The sequence below is a fragment of the Rhinolophus sinicus genome, chromosome X, assembly GCF_036562045.2.
Source record: "Rhinolophus sinicus isolate RSC01 chromosome X, ASM3656204v1, whole genome shotgun sequence".
NCBI classification, from domain to species: Eukaryota; Metazoa; Chordata; class Mammalia; order Chiroptera; family Rhinolophidae; genus Rhinolophus; species Rhinolophus sinicus.
The window spans coordinates 67804025-67828975 of record NC_133768.1 but is presented as its reverse complement, the minus strand read 5'-3'; the positions used below and the strand labels follow the sequence as shown (position 1 = coordinate 67828975).

The 24951-nt window shown below is 37.6% G+C and overlaps 1 protein-coding gene across 3 annotated transcripts in view; it reads left to right on the top strand.

The window, feature by feature from the left end:
- Nucleotides 1–24951, top strand: part of PCDH19 (protocadherin 19) — a 114893-nt gene that overhangs the window by 35150 nt on the left and 54792 nt on the right. For all 3 annotated transcript variants that reach the window (XM_019716613.2, XM_019716612.2, XM_019716610.2), the window contains one exon: nt 23448–23506. In XM_019716613.2, the coding sequence (XP_019572172.1) occupies nt 23448–23506 (59 nt within the window). The remainder of the gene's footprint in view (nt 1–23447; nt 23507–24951) is intronic.

Below are 24951 nucleotides of genomic sequence, written 5' to 3'. Positions count from 1 at the left end.
GAAAGGGAGAGGTTAAAATGTAACCAGTTTCCCCCAATTAAGGCCATTCTTTCAGAGGATACTGTTGTTCACAAAAAGAATTTGAGATTTTCATAATGGTTTTGAATAGCAAATCGATTTCCCCATATTTCTTCCACAAAACAAAGAGAAGGATGGATACCAGGAGGGAAGGGAACTGATGACATTGATTGGATTCCAAATATGTCAGTTCCTGGGCTCAGTGTTTTTCACATATTAATTAACTTTGTCCTCACAACAGCCCTATGAGGCTGGATACAATATTATCCTAGTTTTATGGATGAAGAAACGAAAGTATATAAAGGTTAAGTCATTTTCACGAGGTCACACATAATCAGGACTTGAACCCAAGTCTCTCTGATTCAGAGTCCTTTCTTCTACAGTAACTAGAACAGAGTTTCTCACAAAAACAAGAAGCTTCTAGTACTTTACAAATTCCAGATGCCTTGTTCACACCCCAAACTCCCATTGACTAGAAATGCCCATTCTTTCTTTCTTTCTTCTTTCTCTCTTTGGCAATTGAGACTTTTAGGTCAGGGGCTTACATTCTAGTTGACCCATAAATTCAAGTTTGGGAACAATTCTAGTGAAAAGGTTTTACTAGAAGGCATTAGGGTAATACCTTAGAAATGGCCACAACACTTTCTTCCCACGTCACACTGACGTATCATGATCAGGAAAAGGCAGCTTCCTTTTCTATTTTACATGCAATTGCCCTGTTAGGGTAGAGAGGCACTGTGTTGTCTGAAGTGGCTTGCTGATGCTTGGAGGCTGCACAGGACACATAGGAAATGGAACTGGTTGGGGTCTTCTGGGTATCCCCATCCTGGTTAAACAGGACCATGTTCAGACATATTAGGAATTTGATAATGATATTCTAGGCCCATTTCTCTGGTGTGCCCTTATGAAATTTAGAATGGGTATTGCACATTTAGTATTAATTCTTTTGAGGGTGTAACAATTTGCCAGTCCATAAAGAACACTTCATTCATCATTCAGCAAGTAGTTATTGAATATCTACCAGCACTGTTTTCTGGGTTCCGGTAAGGGCAGTGAACAAAACAGATAAAAATTCCTAACATCACGTAGTTAACATTCTAGTACAGGGAGAGATATAATAAACAAAATAAATAAGTAAAATATGTGACATTTCAGAAGCTGTGGAGAAAAATAAGGCAGAAAAGAGGGATTATGAGTATTGGAGAAATTTTGCAAATTTAAATAGCGTGGTTAGGTAAGGCTTCAGTGAAACCTAATTTTCTTTCTTATCAGTTCACACACAGACTCTTCTCCAGCCAGGCTGAGAGTTCATTCATTCATTAGTGCCTACCCTACCTACCCTGTCTCCTATCAGGCATGAGATACACATTTCAGAACAAAACAGACATTGCTCCTACCCTTATGGAGCCCAGAATATAGTGCAGGAGACAGACAGTAAAAAAAATGATTACACAGATAATGACTTGCAATCATAATAAGGGTGATAGAAAGCAGTCCAAGGTACTTACATATATCACACATGGAGGCCAGTACGCAGCTACTAATTCTATTAGGCTAAAGGCCACAGACAAACCACCGGACATTTGGCCTCACTGGATTATAGTAGGAAAGACCATGATGACATGATGACAAAACAGCAAGTCTCATTTGGTTTAGGTTGTGTCTAGGGATCCATGAATTTGTGATTTCCAATATCTGATTGCCATAATTGCATGCAGATACTGTCAGCCTCCAACCCAGCGAATTGCTGGCATTTTATTTTAAGCGTGCGTGCACACACGGCTGTTTCTCTGGAAAGCAAATAAATGACTGATGCGGTGAATTGTGGTGCTGCTAGAAAACTGACGTAAAAGAAGGGAAAGCATTAATGAAGGTAATGGCTGATTTTCAGAGCAGAGTGCCTATTTGTTGTTTTTTCATCTCCTTTCGTTGTGCCTCCAAAGCTTCAAACCTCACTAAAATGAAAGATTAAAGGATAAAATGAATCCGTTTTATTTTTAAACCATGAAGAGCAGAGTATTTTAATGAGGAAATATATTATATTATTCTTCTACAAACCAAGGGCTAATAGCCTGGAACTGGTACTTTGGCTCCCTAAAAAGTCCAACAAGACAAGCCAATTACAGACTCTGAAACATTTTTATTTTTAGTTCCTTGTAATAGCGATTCATTCTCTGCTATGGTACATTAACTGGGAAACAAGTTGAAATGAGAGTTTTGGCACCTTTAAAATAATTGACTATATTTACCAAATTCTTAATAATGCAGAAAGGCTAGTGGGTAGGGGATAAAAGAACAAAAGAATAGGTAAGGGAAAAGTGTATGCAGGAGAGCATGACTTTCAATGAAGTCATTACTTTCAAATTGACCTCTGTGGAATACAGGTTAGCAAACTTTTTTTTTTTCTTTCAGTTTATTCTTCAAGTAGACAACAGTGTGGTTATTTATGCTGATTTCTGCCTTTATGTGTTATATGGTATTACTTTGGTGAGCAGGAGTCATTAGCTGTTTACAAATGAAGAGTGAAATTGGCACAGCTGTGATATTCTTCTCCACACCACCATCTCTGGCAGTCTCCAGTTATCCTCTGTATCTCGACGCATTGCTAACTCATTACCTGGCCTCTTCGCTTTCCTTCTCAGTGGAATTTCTTTTGTTTGGGAGGTCTGTTTTCCTTTTGGTCTACTCTTCCTTCAGTGGCTCTGTTTGTCTATCTGGTGGTTTTTTTGGAAATTCCAACGCAATGCCAATCTGGTAATGCCAAAATTGAAGGAGTCTTTGGGAAGGATAGAAATGTTTTAAAGGAAGCAAGCTGAGGTGAAATGGACCACTAAAACAAATATAATCTTAGGCTTTATTAACAATGTATAATTTCCTAATTGTGGGAGATATTAGCCCCTCTGAACTCTTTGCTGCTTAGATTATATCTGGAGTGTTATGGTCAATTTTGGATGCCTTATTTTAAGTAGAGCACTGATGGACTGGAGTAAGCTTCAAGGAAGGTTAAGAAATGTAAGTGGCATGATGACCACATCATTTGTGGAACAACATTGATATTGCTGAATTATGACTGAAGCCAAAAGTTAGTTGCATGAAGCCAACATTATCATTGGTCTGCACTGGGCAAATGTGTTGAAATGAAAAGAATCAACCTAAAATGTCATAAAAGCATAAAATACTCTTCTTTTAATTGATTATGAATTGGCTACTTTGAGTAAATATATATGATATACAGTAGTCCCCCCTTACCCATAGGGGATAGGTTCCAAGATCCCCAGTGGATGCCTCAAACTGTGCATAGTACCAAACCCTATATATACTGTCTTTTCCTATACATAATACCTATGATAAAACTTAATTTATAAATTAGGCATAGTAAGAGATTAACAACAACAATAAAATAGAACAATTATAACAATATACTGTAATAAAAATTATGTAAATGTAATCTCTCTCTCTCTCTCTCTCTCTCTCATAACCTAGATGGCTACTAAGTGACAATGGGTGGGAGTGTATGCAGTGTGGATTCACTGGACAAAGGGATAATTCATGTCCCAGCATGGCAGAGTGGGACAGCATAAGATTTCATCATGCTGCTCAGAAGAGCATACAATTTAAACTTAATAATTGTTTATTTCTGAAATTTTCCATTTAAAATTTTCAGGCTGTGACAACAGCTTTCACATAATCAGCATGGAAAATCAGTTCTCAGGTGTAAAACCAAAACATGGTGGATCATTGCATGATCAGGGGGATTTCCTTTCCCCTTGTAGAGTTCCCTCTATTTAATCTCATCATTAAAGTACAGGTGATCACCACAGCCAGCAATAGGGTCCTAGAACAGATGGACTAATGTCTAGTATGCTGTCTTCCATCTTGACACCCTTTGCAGACTTGTAGTGGTGTGCTTTTATTGGGGTTAGGAAGGAGGTAACATTGTGAAAAAACTTACAAGTGTTTTGTTTTCACCTGAAACCTATGTAACTTTACTAACCATTGTCACCTCAACAATCTTTAATTAAAAATGAATGAATGAATGCATAAATAAACAAATAAATAAATATAAAAAAATTTCCCCTTAGGAACATTGAGAAGATGAATATGTAGTGGGACATTTTGAGATTTTTCCGGTGTTTTAGGCTCTTTTCTAAAAGACAACGTTCTAGTAATACTAATACTAATACTGATAATCCCAATGACAGAAGAAATATTAACTTATGAAAATAAATGTTCAAAAGGCAATTTTTATGAAATGGTTGACTGCCATAGGATTATTTTTAGAACACATTGGTTGAGGTCATTCACACATTTACTTATTCACTGTTTATCTTCTCATGCCTTATTTATTTATTAAAGGACAGGGGAGAAAACTTTGTAAGGGAAGAGATAAAAATAATCTTTGTTTGCACAGAAACACAATGTGTACATTATTGGCTTAAGGCCTCTGGTAGACAGAGTCTGGCTTCAGAGTCATCCATGCCGTTATTTAGGAGAAGACACATAGAAACATCTTTCTCAGAACAGAGAAGGTGTTTCTGAACAAGCCAAGATTTCCTTTGTTTCTTCTTGTGACCTACCCTCACTGGATGGGATCAGGCCTCCAAGCGTGGCACACAATGATAGGGATGGACTAAGGCTCTGGCAGCATCTGGAACGGAGGAGTGATCCAAGAACTTTCAGTTTTTTTTTTCTGGAGAAAAGGCAGTGTCAGGTGGATCAGAAGAAGAAGGGAACAAAAATAAAATGCACATCCTTAGACTCCATAAATGGAGAAAGGAAAGCGCTTATTACTCTGCTCCCTAGCAAGTGTGCAAGTTTTATGGTAATCTCTTTTTTTGTGTGATGTTCTTCATTTATATTTTTATTAGTTTCAGGTGTACAAAACAATGCAATAGTTAGACATTTACACCCCTCACAAAGTGATAACCCCTCTCCCCCAATCTACTACCCCTCTGACATCGTATATAGCTGTTACAATTCCATTGACTCTGTTTCCTATGCTGTACTCCACATCCCATGGCATATTAAATTATAGTAGACATTCACTATTACTCAGCTTCAGCGTCAGGTGTACACTGCAGTGGTCAGGTACCTACACCGTCCATGAAATGGTCTCCCTAATAAGATGAGTGTCCATCGGATACCCTACAAAATCTTTACTACGTTATTGGTTATATTCCCCAAACTGTCTTTCGTATCCCCATGGCAATCTTGTGGTTACCAATTTGTGCTTTCTAATCTCCTCACCTTCTCCCTCATCCCCACGCCCCTCCCATCTAGCAACCCTCAGTTTTTCTCTATATCACTAAGACTGCTTCTGATTAGTTTGTTCATTTATTCTATTCTTTAGATTCCACATATAAGTGAACTCATACGGTATTTGTCTTTCTCTGTCTGACTTATTTCATTTAGCATAATGTTCTCATATCATTGTAAACGGTAAGATTTCATTTCTCTTTATGGCCGAGTAATACTCCATTGTACAAATGTACCACAGTTTCTTAATCCAGTCATCTACTAGTGGGCATTTCGGTTGTTTAGTTTGTGTAGGGCTGAGAGCAAGTGGGTCTGATACACTGAGGAAAGTGAAGGTCTCCACCTACAGGCGGTTGTAGGAAAGCGTTTGATCTTCCTTTCCTACCTCTGACAAGTGGACTAGGGGAAATTGTAAGAGGCTATCCAAGCTAGGGTCGACTTGTCTCAGGACTTATCTTTATGCAAAGGCTGCAAAAAAAAAATTTGAAAGTCATGAACATCTGACCACTGGAGAAAACCTTTACTCATTCAAAAATAAGTCTCTGTGGCTTAATTAGCTACCCCTTCAGACACCGATTTTTCTAGCACTTATAATGAATGTAACTTGTCTTCTAAACTTTACAGAAGAGCCAACCCAAATCCAGCTGGATTTGTGGCTGTAGGGAAGTTGCTTGATTTTATTAAGCATGGCTTATGTTCTCGCTCTCCCCTGACACTCATACATAACTTGCAAAATTAAGAATTAGAACAAGAGAGAAGCAAACTCTTATCCCCTCTTAGATCTTATGTGTCTGAAAGCTGTTCTGATGGCAAGTGTTACTACCTAGGGGTGCCTTCTCGGTCACTCTCTCCTGTGTTCTCCCTATATATACCATTGTCGTAGCACAATGCCACATTACAATTGTCTCTTCACTTACCTGTCCCCAACACTAGAAATGTGAGCTCCTTGAGGGCAGGAGTAGAATCTGATTCATCTTTATATCCCTAGCATGTACCATGGGGTCTGGAACATAGTCTTAATGGTATTTGTTGAATTGAATTAAACTATTTTGGCCCTGAGCTGTACTAACTGCCATTTGTTCCGAAACAAGTGGTCAAGGACAGCCAGGGAGCATGAGGCAAATCTTTTCAGTTGTGGGGAGGGCTCAGAATGATCTTTTTTTTTGTCTTCTACCCCCTTTCATTGCTCCCATTTACCATTTTTCATTACTGTTTTTTTCCTGTTTGTGAAAGAAAGGTCTTACACGTAGTGCAGGATTTTCTGTGACTTTTATTTCTTTCGACCCAGGGCTGATGGCTTTGTCATTTTATTCAGCTTTTATATAGTACAGTCAAATCTGATTAATTGAGACTAACTTGGGGGAAGGCCAGTTGAGATTATAGATATAAAAGAAATGCAATTTTATTACTTTCAAATTCATAGAGTAATAAGAATTAGACTAACAAAGCTCTTGCCAGGAAGTTTTGCCAAGTAGATGTCCTTGGACCTGCTTTAATGAATAAATAAGAATGATGTGCAATTAACATATTTATTGTTTGTAAATTGCTTCTAAAGGGCTTAAAAACAATTTATTCTCTTGAGTAGTTTAAATACTTCCCTTGTAATCTAGTTTACACCATAATTTGCCCAGCAAACCTATTAAAAAATAGATACAGCAGCTTAGCTCTACCTGAATGATCACCAAATATGAATTAGTGACGTCTGAACTACGAAGGTTCGCATATGACTCCAACAGTGTTGAAGCCAATAAGCCTGAGAATGATGCTTTGAGAAAGTGGGCAGAGCAGATTCCTCCCTTCCCATTTAGTTGTTAGTCACAGAAGCACGATCTTAGAGTTAGTTGTGCAGTGCTATTTAAAGGAGAGAAAAACTCCCTCACCAGGAAACAATACTTGCCATCATTCCAGCCTCCCTCAGAGGTCTAATGCCAGTTTCCACTGAGGCAGTAAAAACGAGCAAATTTACCTTTTAGATAATTTCGCTAGGATCAAACAATCCCCAGTGGGCAAAACTAATAGAAGATACTGTATTTTGATTGCAGTTTATCTCTAGCAATTATAGATAAGCAATTTAAGTAGCAACAAAGCAAGTCATTTGCTAGAATGAGGCTGTATTTCACACAGCTTTATCATTCAACTTTCTCCGATCACTCAGCTAAAGACAGTCTGTTTCTTTGGGTGGATCATACATTCTCTTTATACAGTATCCCAAGGAACAATTGCTTTTCTTTCTTTTTTTTAAATTAAAGTTTATTGGGGTGACAATTGTTAGTAAAGTTACATTGGTTTTAGGTGTACAGTTCTGTATTACATCATCTATAAAACTGAGAACAACAAAGGAACAAGACAAACAAACAAAAACTCATAGACACAAACAATAGTTTAGTGGTTACTAGAGGGTAAGGGAGGAGGGGTGGTAGATGAGGGTAAAAGCAATCAAATATATGGTGATGGACGGAGAACTGACTGGGTGGTGAACACACAATGGGATTTATAGAACTGCTTTTCTCAATGATAGGATATTGACAAGAAATGGTTTACAAACATCATTTGCACTAAATTTCACTTTTTCCTCCGATGGGAAATTTAGTTGATGAACCTAATAGCATTCTGTTTTACTTTTCCTGGACTTCTTAGGAGAAACAGGATGAGTCCTGGCCTGGGTGTCAGAAGAGCTGAGCTCTAAACCCATGGTTGGGTTTCTAATAACCAGCTGTGTTGCTTTGGGGGTAGTTGTGAGGTTCCCTGGGCCTGTTTCCTTGTCTTCAAAATATTGTGTGTGTGTGTGTGTGTATGTGTGTGTGTGTGTGAGAGAGAGAGAGAGAGAGAGAGAGAGAGAGAGAGAGAGAGAGAGAGAAGATTCACTATAAGTTCTTTTTGAGTTTTAATGCTCTATAGGTAAATAAATAATTCTGTGATGGTCATGAGACCAAAAGGGAATTTTTCAAAGCCTGCAGTGGACAGCACAGCACTGTCAGATTGTGCTAATGATTTCAAAAACCTTTGCAAATGACTACATTTGGCAGTAAAGCAACTGAAGGCTATATCATGATCTGAAGAAATAATTAATATTGCATAAAAGGATTTTTTTAACTTATGAAGGATAGAGCTCAGAAGGGAGTATAGACTGAAAGCAAAAGCAGTAAGTCAGCCAGTGGGCTTCCATTTCCTACTGTCTGTAACATTAGACTGAATGGAAGTTCCCCTGGCCCAGGAAGCAGGAATATTACGTTCTTACTTTGATCCTGCCAATACTTAGCTATTTCATTTTGGATTCAAAAACTCTCTGAGCATCAGTTTTCCATCTGTTAAAAATGGAAAATAATACCTTGCCTATGTACTTCTTAAGTCTGTTGTGGTCATTGGAAGAGAGTATAGGTCAACGCTTTGTGAAAATCAATCATTGTACTAATACAAGGTGCTATTCGAGAAAATAACGTTTTACATTGGGTCATTAAGATACACAGCTTTACAGGTATTTCTCATTTTGTTAGATTGTAAACACCCGTTTAAACGTGTGGATTATATCATGTTCAATATGTGTATTACGCACTGGCGTTTTAATATTAATAAACTTGGGGTTCTAAATTGTTTAGGCTTATAAGTGATACTTTGAATGAATGAAAAAGATGGGAATAGAGGGATGGGGAGACAGAATTTTAGTTCGTTTTTGACTTAAGCCAATCCTCCCTACTACCTAAATTCTTGAGAAAGTTGAAACAAATACAAGTCTAGGAAGTATAGTAACCTTTTCAAAAACAGTTTTGCAAATTTTACATTTCTGATTCAATATATGAAATAGACAGGTAAGCTCTTCCTATCTCATAGACAGATCTAATATCAGCTGTTATTCAGTTAACAAACTGTGGGCGAGCACCTGATCTGTGCCAGGAACAGTGACAGATACAGACACTAAAGACATGGTTCTTGCCCTTAAGGAGTTTCCAGCCGAGTGAGGGTGACAGATAGGCAATACAATGTGTTACACGACGCGATAAAGTATGCTCCTTATATTTCCTTAGGTCACCAAGTGGGACACATTTTAGAACTGGAGAGTCCTGAGTCACAGGCCAACAGTCTTGCTCTATGACAACACTGCCCAATAGGACTTTGTGTGTTGATGAAAATGTTCTGTCTGTGTTGTCTAATACGGTAGCCACTGGCCACATTTGCCTACTGAGCATTTGAAATGTGGCTGCTGTGATTGAGGAACTAAATTTTTACCTTTATTTTTGTGAATTTAAATTTAAATTTAAATAGCTACAGGTGTGCTGTCTATGCTATTGAACAGCACAGCTCTAAATGAATGGTAGAGTGGGCACATAGTCAGGCTCCAAGGCAGTCCTTAGTTGATTGAAATCTCTTTCGTTGCTTTAGCTGTTAGAGAAGGCTCTGGTCAAGCTTCCCAGTCCTCTAACCCTGTTTTTCTATCTACACACTGTCAGCTTTCGAACGGCTCATTTCTAGCTGGTGGCTCTGAATTATGCATGCTAATGTGCTTTACTTAACCCTAGGATGAGGTTAGGTTTTCTTTTCTTTTTTTCTTTTTTGAGAAAACAGATTCCGTGACAGTTCAATCATAACAAAGGAAGCAAATGGGGCAAAGGAAAACTTGTTTATAACGGCTTTTAAAATGTCTTAAATCTTGTCTTTCACATAATTTCAGATGGTGTGAGGTCATTTCAATTCTATATAAGCTGAATTTTCTCTCTCTCTTACACACACACACACACACTCCGGCTAAGGTCTACTATAGGAGAGTAGGCTCCTTCTATTCCTGTTGAATCAGCAATTAGAGAAATTGGGTGTATATATATATATACATATATATATATATATATGTATATATATATATATACCCAATTTCTCTAAAATTATATAATATATATATATATATATATACATATATATATATATATATATATATATATATATATATATATATATATTCCCTCTGCCCAAAACAAGACTGTTCACATATTATTTTTTTCTGGAAGGACAGATGGGGGAGAATGAGATAAAATATCCTAGTAGGGAATCTCAGAAAGAAAACCATAATATTCAATGGGAATTTAGTTAGAAATAGAAATAAGTATTCAAGATAAATCAAATTTATGACCTAATAATCAGAAGACCTGTCATTTGTCTAGTAATACACAGTTTTAGAAAGTACCTGCACATGTATTATTTTACTGGATCCTAATAACAATTCTGTAACCTACTTAGGACAGATATTATTTCCATTTTATAATTAGGACATTGAGGGTCAGAAAGGTTCAGTGTTTTCCACCAGGTTATATAGCTAGTAAGATTTTTTTCTATTTTCACCTTGAAGATTCTGTATTGGGAGGCTTTCTGGGACTTTTCTTTGACTATTCTGTAATCTTTTATAAGATCATAACCATCTGCAAAAACAATCACCAGGGTGACTTATAACCCTAACCAAGGCTGTGTCTACCAGGGACAAGCATATTTAAATATGAAGACACAAAGATACAAAAATTATATATATAATGTGTGTGTATCTCTGTACACATGTGTGAATTAAGACATGAGTGCTCATACCTGTTTGTAAAGGTTTAACTCCAAACAAATATTTCTTTGTTATCAGGTAGACGTAGTACTGAACAGATTAGGATGAGGAACGAGTGTACCAGTTTTCTTTGATAGAAGGGTGTGGGTATATGTAAGAATGAATGGAGAAAGGGATGTCTTAAGAGTATGTGAAAGACTGACCAGTAGAAAGCTGGGGAGAGAGGAAACTAAGAACAATGTGGGGAAAGGAAGGTAGAAATCAACTACACAGTCTGAGGGGTATGACTGCTTGACACAGTACGGTGTTATGTTTCTGACAGCATTAATTTTTTTCTGACAGTTAAATTTTGAATTGTTCCTGATTTTTGCTGCTGGGAGTCTGATGGTAGAGAGAGAGAGAGTGAGGTGTTTCCCTCATTATTTCTTTATCTTCCTGCAGGAGGAAATTATTCTAGTTGTGTTCACCACCCTTGAGCCTGTCATGTTTAAGCAGGCTAGGATATTTTTTTTCTCCCAAATAGTACACCCAGTCAGCCAGTCCTAATTACTTCAATTTCATTGCGTTTTCCAGAATCTTAATGAGGTGTGACCAAGTGGTGTGAGTTGAGGACCCAGAGTGAGAAATCCTGAATTCTAGTTGCAGATGGGACACTGCTTCTCTAGTAGAGGCCAAGTCTCTTAACCTGTTCTGTCCTGCTGTTAATGGGGTTAATAATATCTGTTTAGCACATAATGGTAGCAGGAGGGTTAGCTAGGTAATGTTGGTTAAAAGGCAAAAAAAAAGTAAAAGAAAGAAAAAAGAAAATAAATGACGTGCTTTTGTATATTGTGCCCATTTCCAAATGCTAATTCATCTTTCAGGATGATATTAACAGGAGGCACCTGCCCCACCCATTGCAGTCACTAAGCACCGCAAGGAACTTGCTGGGTGGATGAGAAGCAAAACTCTTCCGTTCTGTGCCTCGAGCTCTGGAGAACATATAGTTACCTTCAGCCCCAGTTTCCAACTTGGGTGTTTGTTTTCTGCCCATCTAAAAATATTCCTTTCTCTATAGTTTCTCTAAGGTTTAGTAATTTTCCTCTCTTCTGAAACGTTTTCTATTTGCTGTTACCAATGCAAAATGACTATTATGTTTCAGTTGTAGGGGGAAGTGAACCCTTTTTATAACAGTCTGTTAAACATTCTGGAATTTTTTATGATAAAACTTTCCATATAAGTACAAGGTGCTCTTGTAATTGTTGTTTTATTGGTACATTGCATAACTGCATTACAGATTTCTAATACTTTGACAATTTCTAGCTGCTGACAATATTAGCCACTTTGCAAGATGTAATTAATTATGGCTTTACTGTGCATGGTTGCCAGCACTCTTATGTCAGATAGTAGCCTTTTGATAATCTCTGTTTTCTTTTTTTTTAATTAAAGTTTATTGAGGTGACAATTGTTAGTAAAGTTACATAGATTTCAGGTGTACAATTCTGTAATACATCATCTATCTATCTATCACATTGTCTGTTCACTACTCAGAGTCAGTTCTCCTTCCATCACTCATCTACCTAATCTCTGTTTTCAAATGAGGTCAAATTCTAACCTGCCCCCACCCCACCCCCATCGCATAAAATCAGGTCTATTAGGATTTGGGAGTACAAATAGGGGTTTTAGAGAATGAGTAAACGTTTTCATAACTTCCTTGAATCCTCTTCCTATTGCTTCTTATTTATGGTTCATGAAGTGATGCTAAAGTGTAAACTCTATCTTGCCTCCAATACTGATTTGCTGCAATGCTTGTTTAAGTCGCTAGAAACTGAAGGTTAGTGTGTATTCCCTTCAGTGCCTAATAATTTCAACAGAACCAAATGCCCTTTATTTAAACGACAGTCATAATTAGAGGGTTACCAATGTTAAGCAACCGTGGAGTCCAATTTTGGGAAATGGTTATTGTGCTTCATTAATTTGGAAACTAGTACTTAAAAGATCAGAAATAAATAATGTTTATATTTTTGTGACAGTAAATATAAGTGGATGCTGTGTGCAAACATCCTTGACTCTGCGTTCCCGTGAACTAAGACACCCCCACCCTCTGTGTGCCATGGCAGTAATCACAATACTTGCAGCAGAAGAGAACCATGGAGGATTTCATTGACCACAAACAAGAAAATGATGTATTATATTGTATCTAATTAGTAACATCAATATTGGAAGCTAAATACATTGAGATTTCTAAGATGGTGTATTACTTGATTGGTGTGTATGTGTGTGTGTGTGTGTGTGTGTGTGTGTGTGTGGTGTTTTTTGTTTTTGTCTTGTCACTATGATCACATATTTTAGGCTTGAGCAACAAGCTGGTATAAGGGAAATGAATTTAGAATGGTATGCCAAAGACTGTTAATCCACTCTTAAATAAGTTTTTGGAGGCAACTGGGTTTTAAGTGATATATAATATAAATAATTAGATTGGGACTGGAACTGGATTTGAGGGTGTTGTTTTTGCCCACAGGGACAGAGCCACCTGACACTTTCCCTCCAAATATTTCGAAAGTCTTTTCAGCTGACAAGGCTTACTCAATAGAAATTGCACTCTGCAGGCAGTCAGAGCTACACAACTGCTGAGTACCTGAGAATTGAGGCATCAGTAAAATAGAATTTAGTAGAAAGAATGGGCCAGCTGAAGTTCTGAGAGTTCTGGGCCTTCTCAGAGCCAGAAGGGCTCGTAGATTGGCTGGATTCAGGAGAGCTCATACTGTGGATCCCTGTGCCATTGGTCATGGGAGGTCTTATATTGGTTTCTTATTGTTGGTTGGACCAGTTTTACCAAATCATAGCTTCTAATATTGGAGCTACCTCATAAGTCATCACTAGTCATCTTAGGTCACCTTATAAAAATGGTTGTCAGTGCTTCTAAAGGAGAATTGAAATGACCACCAAGGTTCCAGGGCAAAAGGGAGCAAAGTGGCTCATTCCTGGATCCCTTGGACTATGTGACGGGCCCTCTAGCTAGATCTGGAGAACCAGTTCCAGTTAGTGTGTGCCAAACTTATCTGTGTCTAACTGCCAGATTATACTCTCCTGATCCATTCACTGAAAGTATCCAAGAAAGTTATTCTGAGAAAAATAGGTATAAAGCAGGCTAATCACTTCCCTGTCGTTAAACCATCTTGTGTTTGCTTTCCATCTCAGTAGTAGGTAATGCCAAGAACAGTGCTCCTGGGGATTTTTCTTGTTGTCCTTGTTTTTGTGGCATGTTCTAGCTGAGTCAGTATTTAATATGGCTGTAGCACTTAACCTGTGTGTTTGTTTTCTTGGCTGTTTAAAGGGGGAAATAACAGTTGGCACCTGCTTGTAAAGTGCTTTGATATTTGGGGATAAAAGGCACTCTGTTCCTGCAAAATAGCTTTAATGTGTTGTAGTTACATATTTGGGATTGGTGATTGGACTCCAGGGTTTATTTCACTGGCAAATGTGGTTGATAGCTATTTACTTCTCAGGTTGAATTTTGTTTATGTGGGTTGAAAGAGTGTGACTCACATGATTAGATTCATCATTTTATTTACTCTTAAGCTACTTTTACTCACACTGTTGTTTGTTGATTTTGCATTTCAACATAGAATAGGCATTAACTGGTGCATGAGAGCTTTTTATAAATAGAAATTTCATCTTCAATGAAATTGGGAGACATGTAACTCAACCACATATTATCTGAAAACACAGTAGAATGTCAAGAACTTTGCTGAGTGGAGTAAGCCATGACTGCAAAGGGAAACACCAAAAATAAGCAAACTCTGTGGTCCTTAAGGTCCTTGGAAAGGCCTAAGAATTAGGTGAAGAAAATAATGTGGACTAAAAACAGGGCGGTTGGTTAGAAATATGTCAAAAGTTAGAGAACTACTTCCCACTTCATTGTTGGGTGTCGATCTTTCCTCCAACCCAAAGAAAGATGAAAGATTTATTCCTTGGTAAAATTAAACCAAAATGGATCTGACTCATCAGGCACACAGAAAGAGAAAGATTACAAAGTGAAAAGATGTCTCATACTGAATGGTGAAACCCCCATCCTTCCTTCCTCCGATTAGCTCTTAGAATGCCTGAAATCAGCCTTATACTATTAGGCAAGAGGATGTTGGGTTTTTCTCTGGAGAAACTAGAAGACCCCAGTATTAAGACCTATGGATTTGACATTTAGGGCAATCATCAATTAAAAAGATGACTTAATACCCAATCACTCACTCTACAGCAAAGCCTATTGGTCAAGAAGCCATGCCAATGCACAAGGAACTTCATGTCCACTTTTTAAGTGCTTCACAATTAAATATGAGAGACAAGGATGCCAAGACAATTCATTGGGGAAAAAGAAGCTCTTTTTAAAAACAAATATTCCTACAACAACTGTATATCTATATGGAATGGAAAGAAGCTCAACCACTAGGTCATTCCATTCACAAAAACAATTTGAGATGGATTGTAGACCTAAATTTTAAAGAAAAACTATGAAGTTTTTAGGAGAGTATTTTTACTGCCATTGGTAGTGACAGATTTCTTAAAGAGGATACAAAAAGCTCAATTTTGTAACGGGGGCGGGGGGTGGGGGGTGGGAGATGAGGGTAAGGGGGATCGAATATATGGTGATGGAAAGAGAACTGACTCTGGGTGTTGAACACACAATGGGATTTATAGATGATGTAATACAGAATTGTACACCTGAAATCTATGTAATTTTACTAACAATTGTCACCCCAATAAATTTAATTAAAAAAAAAAAAACTTTTAAAATTCTTAGATGAACATCTTTCTAACACATATTACAATTTCTTTTTCAAACAAAATCTAGATAATATTTTACTCTTTTCTTTTTTAAAATTATTTTTCACGTGCAGTTGTCATGCAATATATTAGTTTCAGGAGTATATCATATTGATTAGACATTTATATAATTTAAGAAGTGATTCCCCTCATTAGTCTAGTACCCACCTGGCACTATACATAGTTATACATTATTATTGACTGTATTCCCTATGCTTTACTTTACATCCCCATGACTGTTTTGTAACTACCAATTTGTACCTCTTAATCCCTTCACTTTTCTAACAAATCCCCCCAGCCCCCCTCCCATCAGGTAACCATCAATTTGTTCTTTGTATCTATGAGTCTGTTCATGTTCTGAGGGCTTTTTGTAAGCAGAATGTTTTAGAGTCCACTATGCCCACAAAGGGAATAGAAAAGGTTCCCGGATACTTATTCAGAAGCCTGTGCTTATCTATTTCATGGTATGGTGCTTAGCCTGGTCTTTCAGCAGGCTCTTTGCCTCTGAATTGCATGGATTCTTGAATGCTGCTAGGTTTGTCAGGGAGGTCTTTGTAGTAAAATTTATAACTGGGTTGCGTTACTAAAGACATGACTTTGACCCAATCAAAATGAGGGCAGAGAAAAGCACTTTTCCTAGGCCATCTTTGTCAACTTGAGGTAGTCTGACCACATCAATGGTGTCAGTGAAATTGAAGAGTGATGATAAAAGGCCACTAAGAGGGAAACCCTTTCAACTTGACTTGTTGGATGTTAACCACATGGCCTGTGTTTTCCGTTGATAGCCCTACCCTGAGTGTCACTGGAATCCTTGAGTTCTCTTCCATACGTAGAAAAGTAGCTGCCATACTATCAATCTGTGGCTCAGTGGTCTCCAATTTGGCAAAGCCTTATTGTCTCACAGAATTTTTATCTACTTTGGTTTGGAAACATTATCTTGTGTCACTCTACTGCCATCCCCAGAGATATGGCAGGACTGATGGATTTAGGTGGGCAGAAAGCACCTAACTGTGTCACTTTATCTCTGGCAGTTATGTCCAGACTACTGTGCATTTATAAGGTAATAATTGGGCGTGATGACAGACAACAAATTATAACTACAGAAGACAGTGTGCAGGGTGGATGCTTTCTGAAGAAACAGGATCACCTTGGCCTAATAGAATTGGTCATCTGCTTTAACTGTGATACGTAGCCTCATTAACTTCTGTCTCTTCTCTGGTCATTCACTGATGCATTACATGAATACTTGCTAAGTGTCTAGCATTATGGCAAGAGAACTTCCAGTCCAGTTGGAGAATGAACTGACATACTACACGTGAAATAATTATAGAACTGAGGAAATACATAACTACATTATACAGTCTGTACACAAAGTACTGAGAAAAGGTAAGCGATGTGGGATGGTCAGTGATGTAGCTCTTTTAGAAATGAGGGAAATTAGATATAGGGAAAGTAAAGTTCTTGCTTTGGATGACTACTCAACTAAAGATTTAATGCTAAATGCAACAGAAAGCCATAGGAAGACTTCTTTGAGTCCTTGAAAAATGCTGTGATGAAAATAGTGGGTGAGGAAGATTGTCCGCATAGGATTTTGCAGAAAAAGATAGAGCAAAGGCCAATGCAGATGAGGAAACAGTGGCACCAGGTGATGAAGGCTGTGGGAATGGAGCTGAAGGAACATACACATGAGCTACTTTTAAGAACTTTAAGAATTGCATAACCCATTTGATAGGAGTGGGAGGTTCCCTGTATTTATGATGTAGGTTTGTATGTGTAACAAATATGAAGGTCAAATTCTCCTATGTGAGTCACCTACCCTCATCAAGCCATTAGAATGCTATTTAGCTCTATAAAGTAGCAGTGTAATTCTCTAAGTTGTACTGTAGTAGCCTGTGTACAAGTATATGCATGTGTCTGGAGGTAAGTATGTGCCAATCTCTGTGTGTATGTGTGAGTGTGTGTGTGTATGTGTGTATTCATGTTTTTCTGAATGGCTGACATTTTAACCATCTTTGATAAGAGCTCCATTTGTGACCTCCTTGCAGATGCAGCCTATGTCTTTTTTCCCCCCCACCCTGAGTGTTTGATGCATGTTTGTTAAATAAATGAATGAATGAAATAGTGAGAGCCGTTCTGTTTCAGACTGTTAGAAATTTTGGAGCCTGGAGGGAACATTGACATTATTTGGGTTATTCTCTTCATTTTATAGATGGACAAATTAAAACCTTCAAGAGGGATAAAGTGATTTATTACAGGCTGTCAATAATTCAGTGACAAACTTGGGGAGGGAATCCAGGTCACCCCACTATACCGCATTGCTCACTGTAGTCAAACTGTGTGTGTGTGTGTGTGTGTGTGTGTGTGTGTAAGAGAATTAGGGCTGGGGTATGTAAAAGCATGGTTAGTGGGAGCTCACTTGGCTTGTTTTCCAGTTCAGGGTAAATATGAGCTTTCTAGTGATGGCAGCTCTGGGGCTGGTGCCTTTTATTCCATCTTCACTAATTTCTGCTTCAGCTGCTGCTGTTTGGATGGATGAGTCTTTGAATATACATCTTAGCTGGAGGCATGTTGGCTTTATTTTTATATAGAATTTACATTTTCATTTTTTTGTGTTGAGGATAGGAAGTGGGAAAAAGCCATTTGTCGATTCATTTCCTAAAAACGCCATTGTGAGGAGATGCCATTTGAACATCGAAAACAGCAATCACTTTTAGAAAAGGTTATGTTTCCTTTCATCATTGATCAATAGGCACAATTATCATTATTAGATGTCAGCAGTTAAAGGGCTGGCATTTAAAAATCACTTTGCTGTGCATCTGATTTGGGATTCCAGTTTTCTTGTTTATATTGCTAAAATGACTAAGAATTAAATATTAAAAAAATAATTAGCAGATTGCAGTTATAATGCTTTTCAGTTTGATGGGACTTTGAAAGTATAATTTAAAATTGCTGTTTATTTTCAGATGAAAATGTAAAGGTTTGAGGAATTGCTATTTTAATCTCAGTGTCTGCAACTTTTTTTTAGCTCTGTGTGGTGACCTGGGGATTTGTGCCACTGGGTAAAGATTCTAGTCCTGGATATCTGCATTTATTGGGCTTCTTTCTCCTTAGGGTTGCAGTCTCTCCTGGTGATAAATGTGATGCTGAGAGAACCACAGTGACTCTTCCAAGAGACTAGGGCAAAATTCAGTGAACTGTAAAAGTAATGCAAAACGACAGTTAAAGTAGGGCATTCTGGTACCTTGGGGGCCTGACAAAGTGAACACATTTGACTTCTGATGTGCCAGACTTATTAACATAGAGACATAATAACATACCACCCACCCAAATGTCTCACTAGAAACCTCACTAGAAACATATAATAGACATAGAAAATGTCTCACTAGAAATATATTCAGAAGGGAGCTGGGGCTGGAAAGTAGGAAAGAAAACAAAAACAAAAACAAACAAACAAACAAAAACACTTCTGAGCAGGAAAAAACAAATAAACAAGAAAAACCCAAGCATTACACAAAAGTCCCTACATTAAAGATCATGCAATTTCCCTCTTAGATTAACAACATCTCAGCTTTCTACCCAGAACTTAACTCTTATTTTCTAGACTATTCTAACGAATATAATTATATAGCTTCCAAGAACACAGTAGAGTAGAAGTATCAAATTTGAAATGGAAGAGGATCTGTTTTTGATATACCAATAGCTCTGAGAAGTAACAGTATTGAGTATTTGATAGCAAGTTGGTGGGGTACATATGTTAAAAATTAAAGGCAAATATTCAAAACCACAGCACTTTGGGGTCAGAGAGAGTGTATAGGCAGAACCTGCGTCGTATAGTGATTTATGTTTCGAAAGGTGCTCCTAAGTAACCAATAAGCAACTGTGAGATACACCTTAGAAACAAGGTAGAATGTTTAGTATTTTAAATCAAAGTTTTAGTCCTTACAGGGAAAAGCCCTAAGCGATCTAAAAACTTAGCTATTCAGAAGTATTTATTCTTTAGGTTTTCAGAAAATCAAGATTTTATTAAACCTAAGCCAAGTGAGAAGTCTGCTCTGAGTGAATTCCTAGGATAAAGACTTCTAATTAGAGAAAGGATTTGGGAGAAATATATTAAATGATAAGAAAGTGACTCATTTACCATTGAGACTGGAAATAAAAGTTTACTCTAGACCCATTTTTTTAATGTCAAAATTATTTTTTTTCCCAAACAAATATTGTTCTTCTCTCTTTGCTGTGTTCCTGGGTTAAGTCGGCTGTATCATTAGAGATGAGGACATTTCCTAGTGAAATTAATGTGACATTTAGAGAAAATTTCCCCTTTCAAATGTTTCATGTTGTTTGCCATTTAGAATACTTAGAGAAGGGATTGGAATAATGTCAAGCAAATTTTGATTCAATAAGGCTAACCAGGAGCTAATACATTCATGCAAAAAGAAAAGCTGTTTTATTATTTCTTAAAAAGTGTATTTCTGCTGTGGTTCTGTATCCTATATTGAGATGACCTTGGCAGATAATATGACAGAAGAGGTGTCATCTGCTAAACAGCTGGACCTGCCTTAGAAAACACAGTACATCAGCTCAAAGCCCACAGCCAGTCCCTTGCTCAGGACAGTTTTCCACTCTAGATGTACATTAGAATGACCTGGGAAGCTTTTTTAAAAATACCAATTCATGGGCCTCAGTCTAGGCCAATTACCTCAGAATGTCTTGGAGTAGGATCTTGGCAACAAACAAAAACCCCAAAGCTCCCTAGTTGATTCTATTGTGCAGTTAGGTTCACCTGAAGTGTAAAAAACTTTACTCCTTCAAGTCACAGGAGTTGGGTTTGAATGCACACCTTAAATCAATATGAGCAAGAACACTTGATGTAAGCATACACAGACCTATAACAGGCCATCTATGGCCAGTTAGCTCAGTTGTTCGGACTGTAGTACTAAGGAGGTCAGAATAGTATATCCTATCCAATTAGGATAATTCTGTTGTATAGGTTGTATCCATAACTCCAACCAAGCTTCCTCACAAAGGGACCTGAGACTGATTATAAAGGCAAAGGATGATGGATGACTCAGCACAGCTCCATCCACTCTGGGAAATCAGTTTGGAACCTGCCTCATGACTAGTGCCTCCAATTGCATGAGGATGCAGCATAAGGCATCTGCCCATTATGGTTCATGCTGGTTTGGGGAATGGAATATTTACATTTGAAGGCCAGGACCCACAAGAATGGGTGGTTTACTCTTAGAGTTAAAAAAAGGGAGAAAGATAAGGCGCTGTTAAGATTCAATGACACTCTCCTACCTACAGTGGCACGTTCTGCCTGGCATATCTGCCCAGGTTAACCAATCTATATCCCAGAGCAAGGGAAAGATAATTGTTAAGGTATCCACAAGCAAGTCTTCTAGACCTGATTCTTCTTTTAACTTGGTGTCTGCAAGTGGGAATCCTCATGGTGGGATGTATTAGTTCATTAGGACCAAGAAGTAGTATAGTTACCGGGGGAAAATTGGTAGGGTTTTACTAATTTGCCCAAATATGTAGTTCTGGCACCATGCCTGGAGGTCAGGTCTCTACAGAGTTCCATATCCGATGCACAGTGTGTGCAGGTTGAAAACCCTCGTATGCAAAGCTATGCAAAATATTCTACTTGAAAACTCGCTTCTTTAACATGACATTATCTTGGGATGTTGCTCATGCTTTCCCTGTAAAGCCAGTATCCTCTTGATATTCTTTTTTGCATCTGTGTGTCTATTAATTTTCTTGATAAAATGGTACAGTAAATTTGGAGGCTGAGATGGAATGTGTGCATCTGCATGCTATTCTTTTATTGCCTGAGTGAGGTCAAATTCCTGATCCTACTTGGGGTTTTGGGTTCTGTAGGAAGCAAGGGGTATCATGACTCATGATACCCACAGTGACTCATGATAAATGCAGTTGAAATCCCCTTTTGGATTCATGTTCTATTATCCCTGTTTTATAGAGGAGTAAAGTGAGGCACACAGAAATTAATTTGTCCAAGGCTGCACAGTGAAACTAACTGTTGAACTCCTGAGTGCTTAATCAATTCCTTGTTTTAATTGGATGGCATGCTTTTTGGGGGTGGGGGACTTCCACTTGTTAAATTATATATTGTACTGAATATCATGAAGGGTGCATTTACCCAACACCATTTTTGTCTATTATGTTTGTACAATAAATTAATTCAAGAAATGCATGTTGGTTGACTGACTGATGGATAATTTCCTTCAGCAATACTTCCAGCATTGTATTCCCAGTGCAGCTTCAAATTTGCCTACTCCTCCTGTAATTATGTTTGCAACAATTTCAGCATCCATTTCCTTATGAACAAATTAGAAATGAACTGACCCTTTTGATTTTTACTCTCCCAATCTATTCCTTCCAACAGCACCAAAAATTACTTTTGGTTTACATTAAAGGTTTTTTTTATCCTCTAGATAAAAGTAGTCAATGTGAGTGGATGTTACACACCCCATCTTCAAATGAGGGGTAAATGGCAGGCATGGACATGCCTGAGTAAGTACAGGACAATGGTGCAATTTGGTATCTTTCTCAATATTCTCTCCTCCTTTCTCCCATTCTAGTCACCACCTCCATCCCCACCTACTCCCCCATAATTAGGGTCCCCACCCTGACTGTTGGTTGTTTGGTGCTCACCTGGTAGTTGGATCTGTTTTCTCCTCCACCAAACTGTGAGCTACTTGAAATCAAAAGCTGCATAAGAGCCTAGCACTGTTAAAGTCTGGCAGATAGTCATCTGAAAGGAATCCACTATTTTGTTAGCTATGCAGCTATTATGCTTCCTTTTCCAGGCATTTTCAGTTGAACTGATTTCAGAAGGCCCTAAGGAATGGCGAGAATAGTGAGGATTTCTGGTAGAATGGCAGTGGGGTAGAGCATATGTGTTTGCACGTTTTTTAGTTTACACAGTCATTCAATGAGAGTAGTACTTTAGTGTTGGGGGTAAGATGCAATTAATTAGGACTTGTAGTTACATCATTGTTGATATTTCCATGCATTCCCATCTTCCAAAGCTGCCCCCTCTAGTCTCTCAACCTCTGGGTGTTAGTAGCTGTTTTCCCATCTCTTTCATCTGGCAGGTATTCTGCATTTGCTTTTGTAAAGCCAGTGCTCAGACAGTCTACTGTAACCAGATTAGACAGTAGCATTTTAACATAGGAGCTGAGACAGGGGTTTGCTTGCAAACTTCATGTTTCACATGAAAGACTTTGGCACTCTCTGTGGACTGCCCTTCACCCCATTTTAGGTATAATACTTGTTTGCCTTTATGTCTGTGATAAAACAAAGGCCTTCCTGCATAACCAGCGCTGAGTTAAATATCTTAAAATAAAGGGAAGTGCGAAGTTTAAATCCACAGTGGGAGATTACCTTGCCTGCATTTCCATATCTATGGAATAAATATTTTAACATGTTATCTGCTACTAATAAAAATACCTTTGAATTTCCAGTCAGTTTGATGGGCACAGAACTGTGTCCACTGGGGAATGGGAAGCAGTTCATTTCTGTAAAGATAGTGGGTCATGCTGTATCTTCCCCTAAGTGGGTGCATGGTCAGTAGCCAGCCATATTCTAGGGGATGTTTGTGTCAAGTCCTCTTGGTCTACAATTGCAAGCTGCCTCCACAGAATCCCCAGGGTCCCAAGGAGGTGGCAGGCATCCCTCTGGCTGTTGTCCCAATATGCCCTCAGTTTCTGATTCATTCATTGTTTCTTGCCCAGTAGAAAAATTCCCCCTAAGTAGGACAGTTTAACTCTTTTCATGAATCATCTATGTAACCTTTTTCATCTTTTTTTCCTCATTGCAGACTGAAAACTATTCTTTTGACTCCAACTATGTGAACAGCCGAGCCCATTTAATCAAAAGGTATGTTGGATTGCTTGCCTGTTTTTACAACTAAGTTTGATTTAATATAGAAAGCAAAATAGATTAAGTTTTTTTCAAGATTGAAAAATGTATTCAAATATGTAGAAAACACCATATTTTCTAGTGTTTTTTAATGAAATTTATTGGGGTGACATTGGGTGGTAAAATTACATAGGTTTCAAGTGTCCATTTCTATAATACATCATCTACATATTGAAGATTAAGATTTTTTAAACAATGCCTTTTTCAGATTTTAAAGTGAATGCCTATCTGTTTATTATAGAATATTTGGAAAATTCAGAAAAGCATAAAAAGCTAAATAAAAGTCACTGGTAATTCTACTCCAAAATAAGTACTTTACATTTTATCATTTTTCTTTACATCAAAATGTATGCAGAAACACAAATTTAAAAACTAAATTGGAATCATATTAAAATACAGTTTTATGTGATGATTTAGAAATCTAATATTAGAAAACATATACTTTCGAAATCATGTTGATATCAAAATTCTTGTTACTCTTCACTTTAAAGAGAGCAGCCTTAAACATTTTCTCAGGTGGAACTTTAAGATTTTCTGTTATTTTGACAATTTTGAAATTATTTTAAAGATACTTTAATGACAGATAAACCAATGCTTTACCTTTAAAAAAACTTTGTCGATGAGAGAGGGGAAGAAAAGAACTTTGACTGATTCAGTACTTCTTGAAATATTTGGAAGTGTTTCAAATGAAGCAATCAAAGTTGAGATTTTTGTGATGGTTGGTCATAACTCAGTTATCCATGGAGGTACAACGTATCTGAATACAGAGCTGGTTCCATCTAGTGTAGTAGGCACCAAGGTGCCCAGTGGGGACAAGACAAGGGGTTCTGGGAGCTCTCTAAGGAGGGAGAACTAAGCAAAGCAAGAACCTCTTGTGTAGAAAAACCTGTATGGACCATTCAGATAATGCTTTTATTACTGTTTCATGCAAACATCCTTTTGGATGGTCCAGTGATTTATTCTGCAGCTGAAATTGAACTCTGACTGTGTTTGTTAAAATAATAGAAATGAAATAGACACACAGCAGGCTATGTTAGAACTGTAGTAGAGAAAACCTGAAAATTCTATTATTTTGCTGGCTTTAATCCCATAAATTTACATCACCAGAAGAGTATGATTCTAGGAATAAACTAGCTTGTTGTACAAGCAACTTTGATTCGTATCTATTTTATTTCACGATGCTGCAGTAACTTCTGAAAACATGATAGGTTCATCTGTATTTTTTGGAATCGCTTGTGCCCTTAAGTGGTAATCGTTAAGTATCTGAAAATTGATAGCTCAGTATTATGGTCATAGCATAGTTTTGACTTTTTCTGAGGGGTTGGGAGGATTCCATTTTGAATATATTCTTGGCCCACAGAATAAAAACAAAAGATGAGGAATTCAAAATTATCTGTCTAATT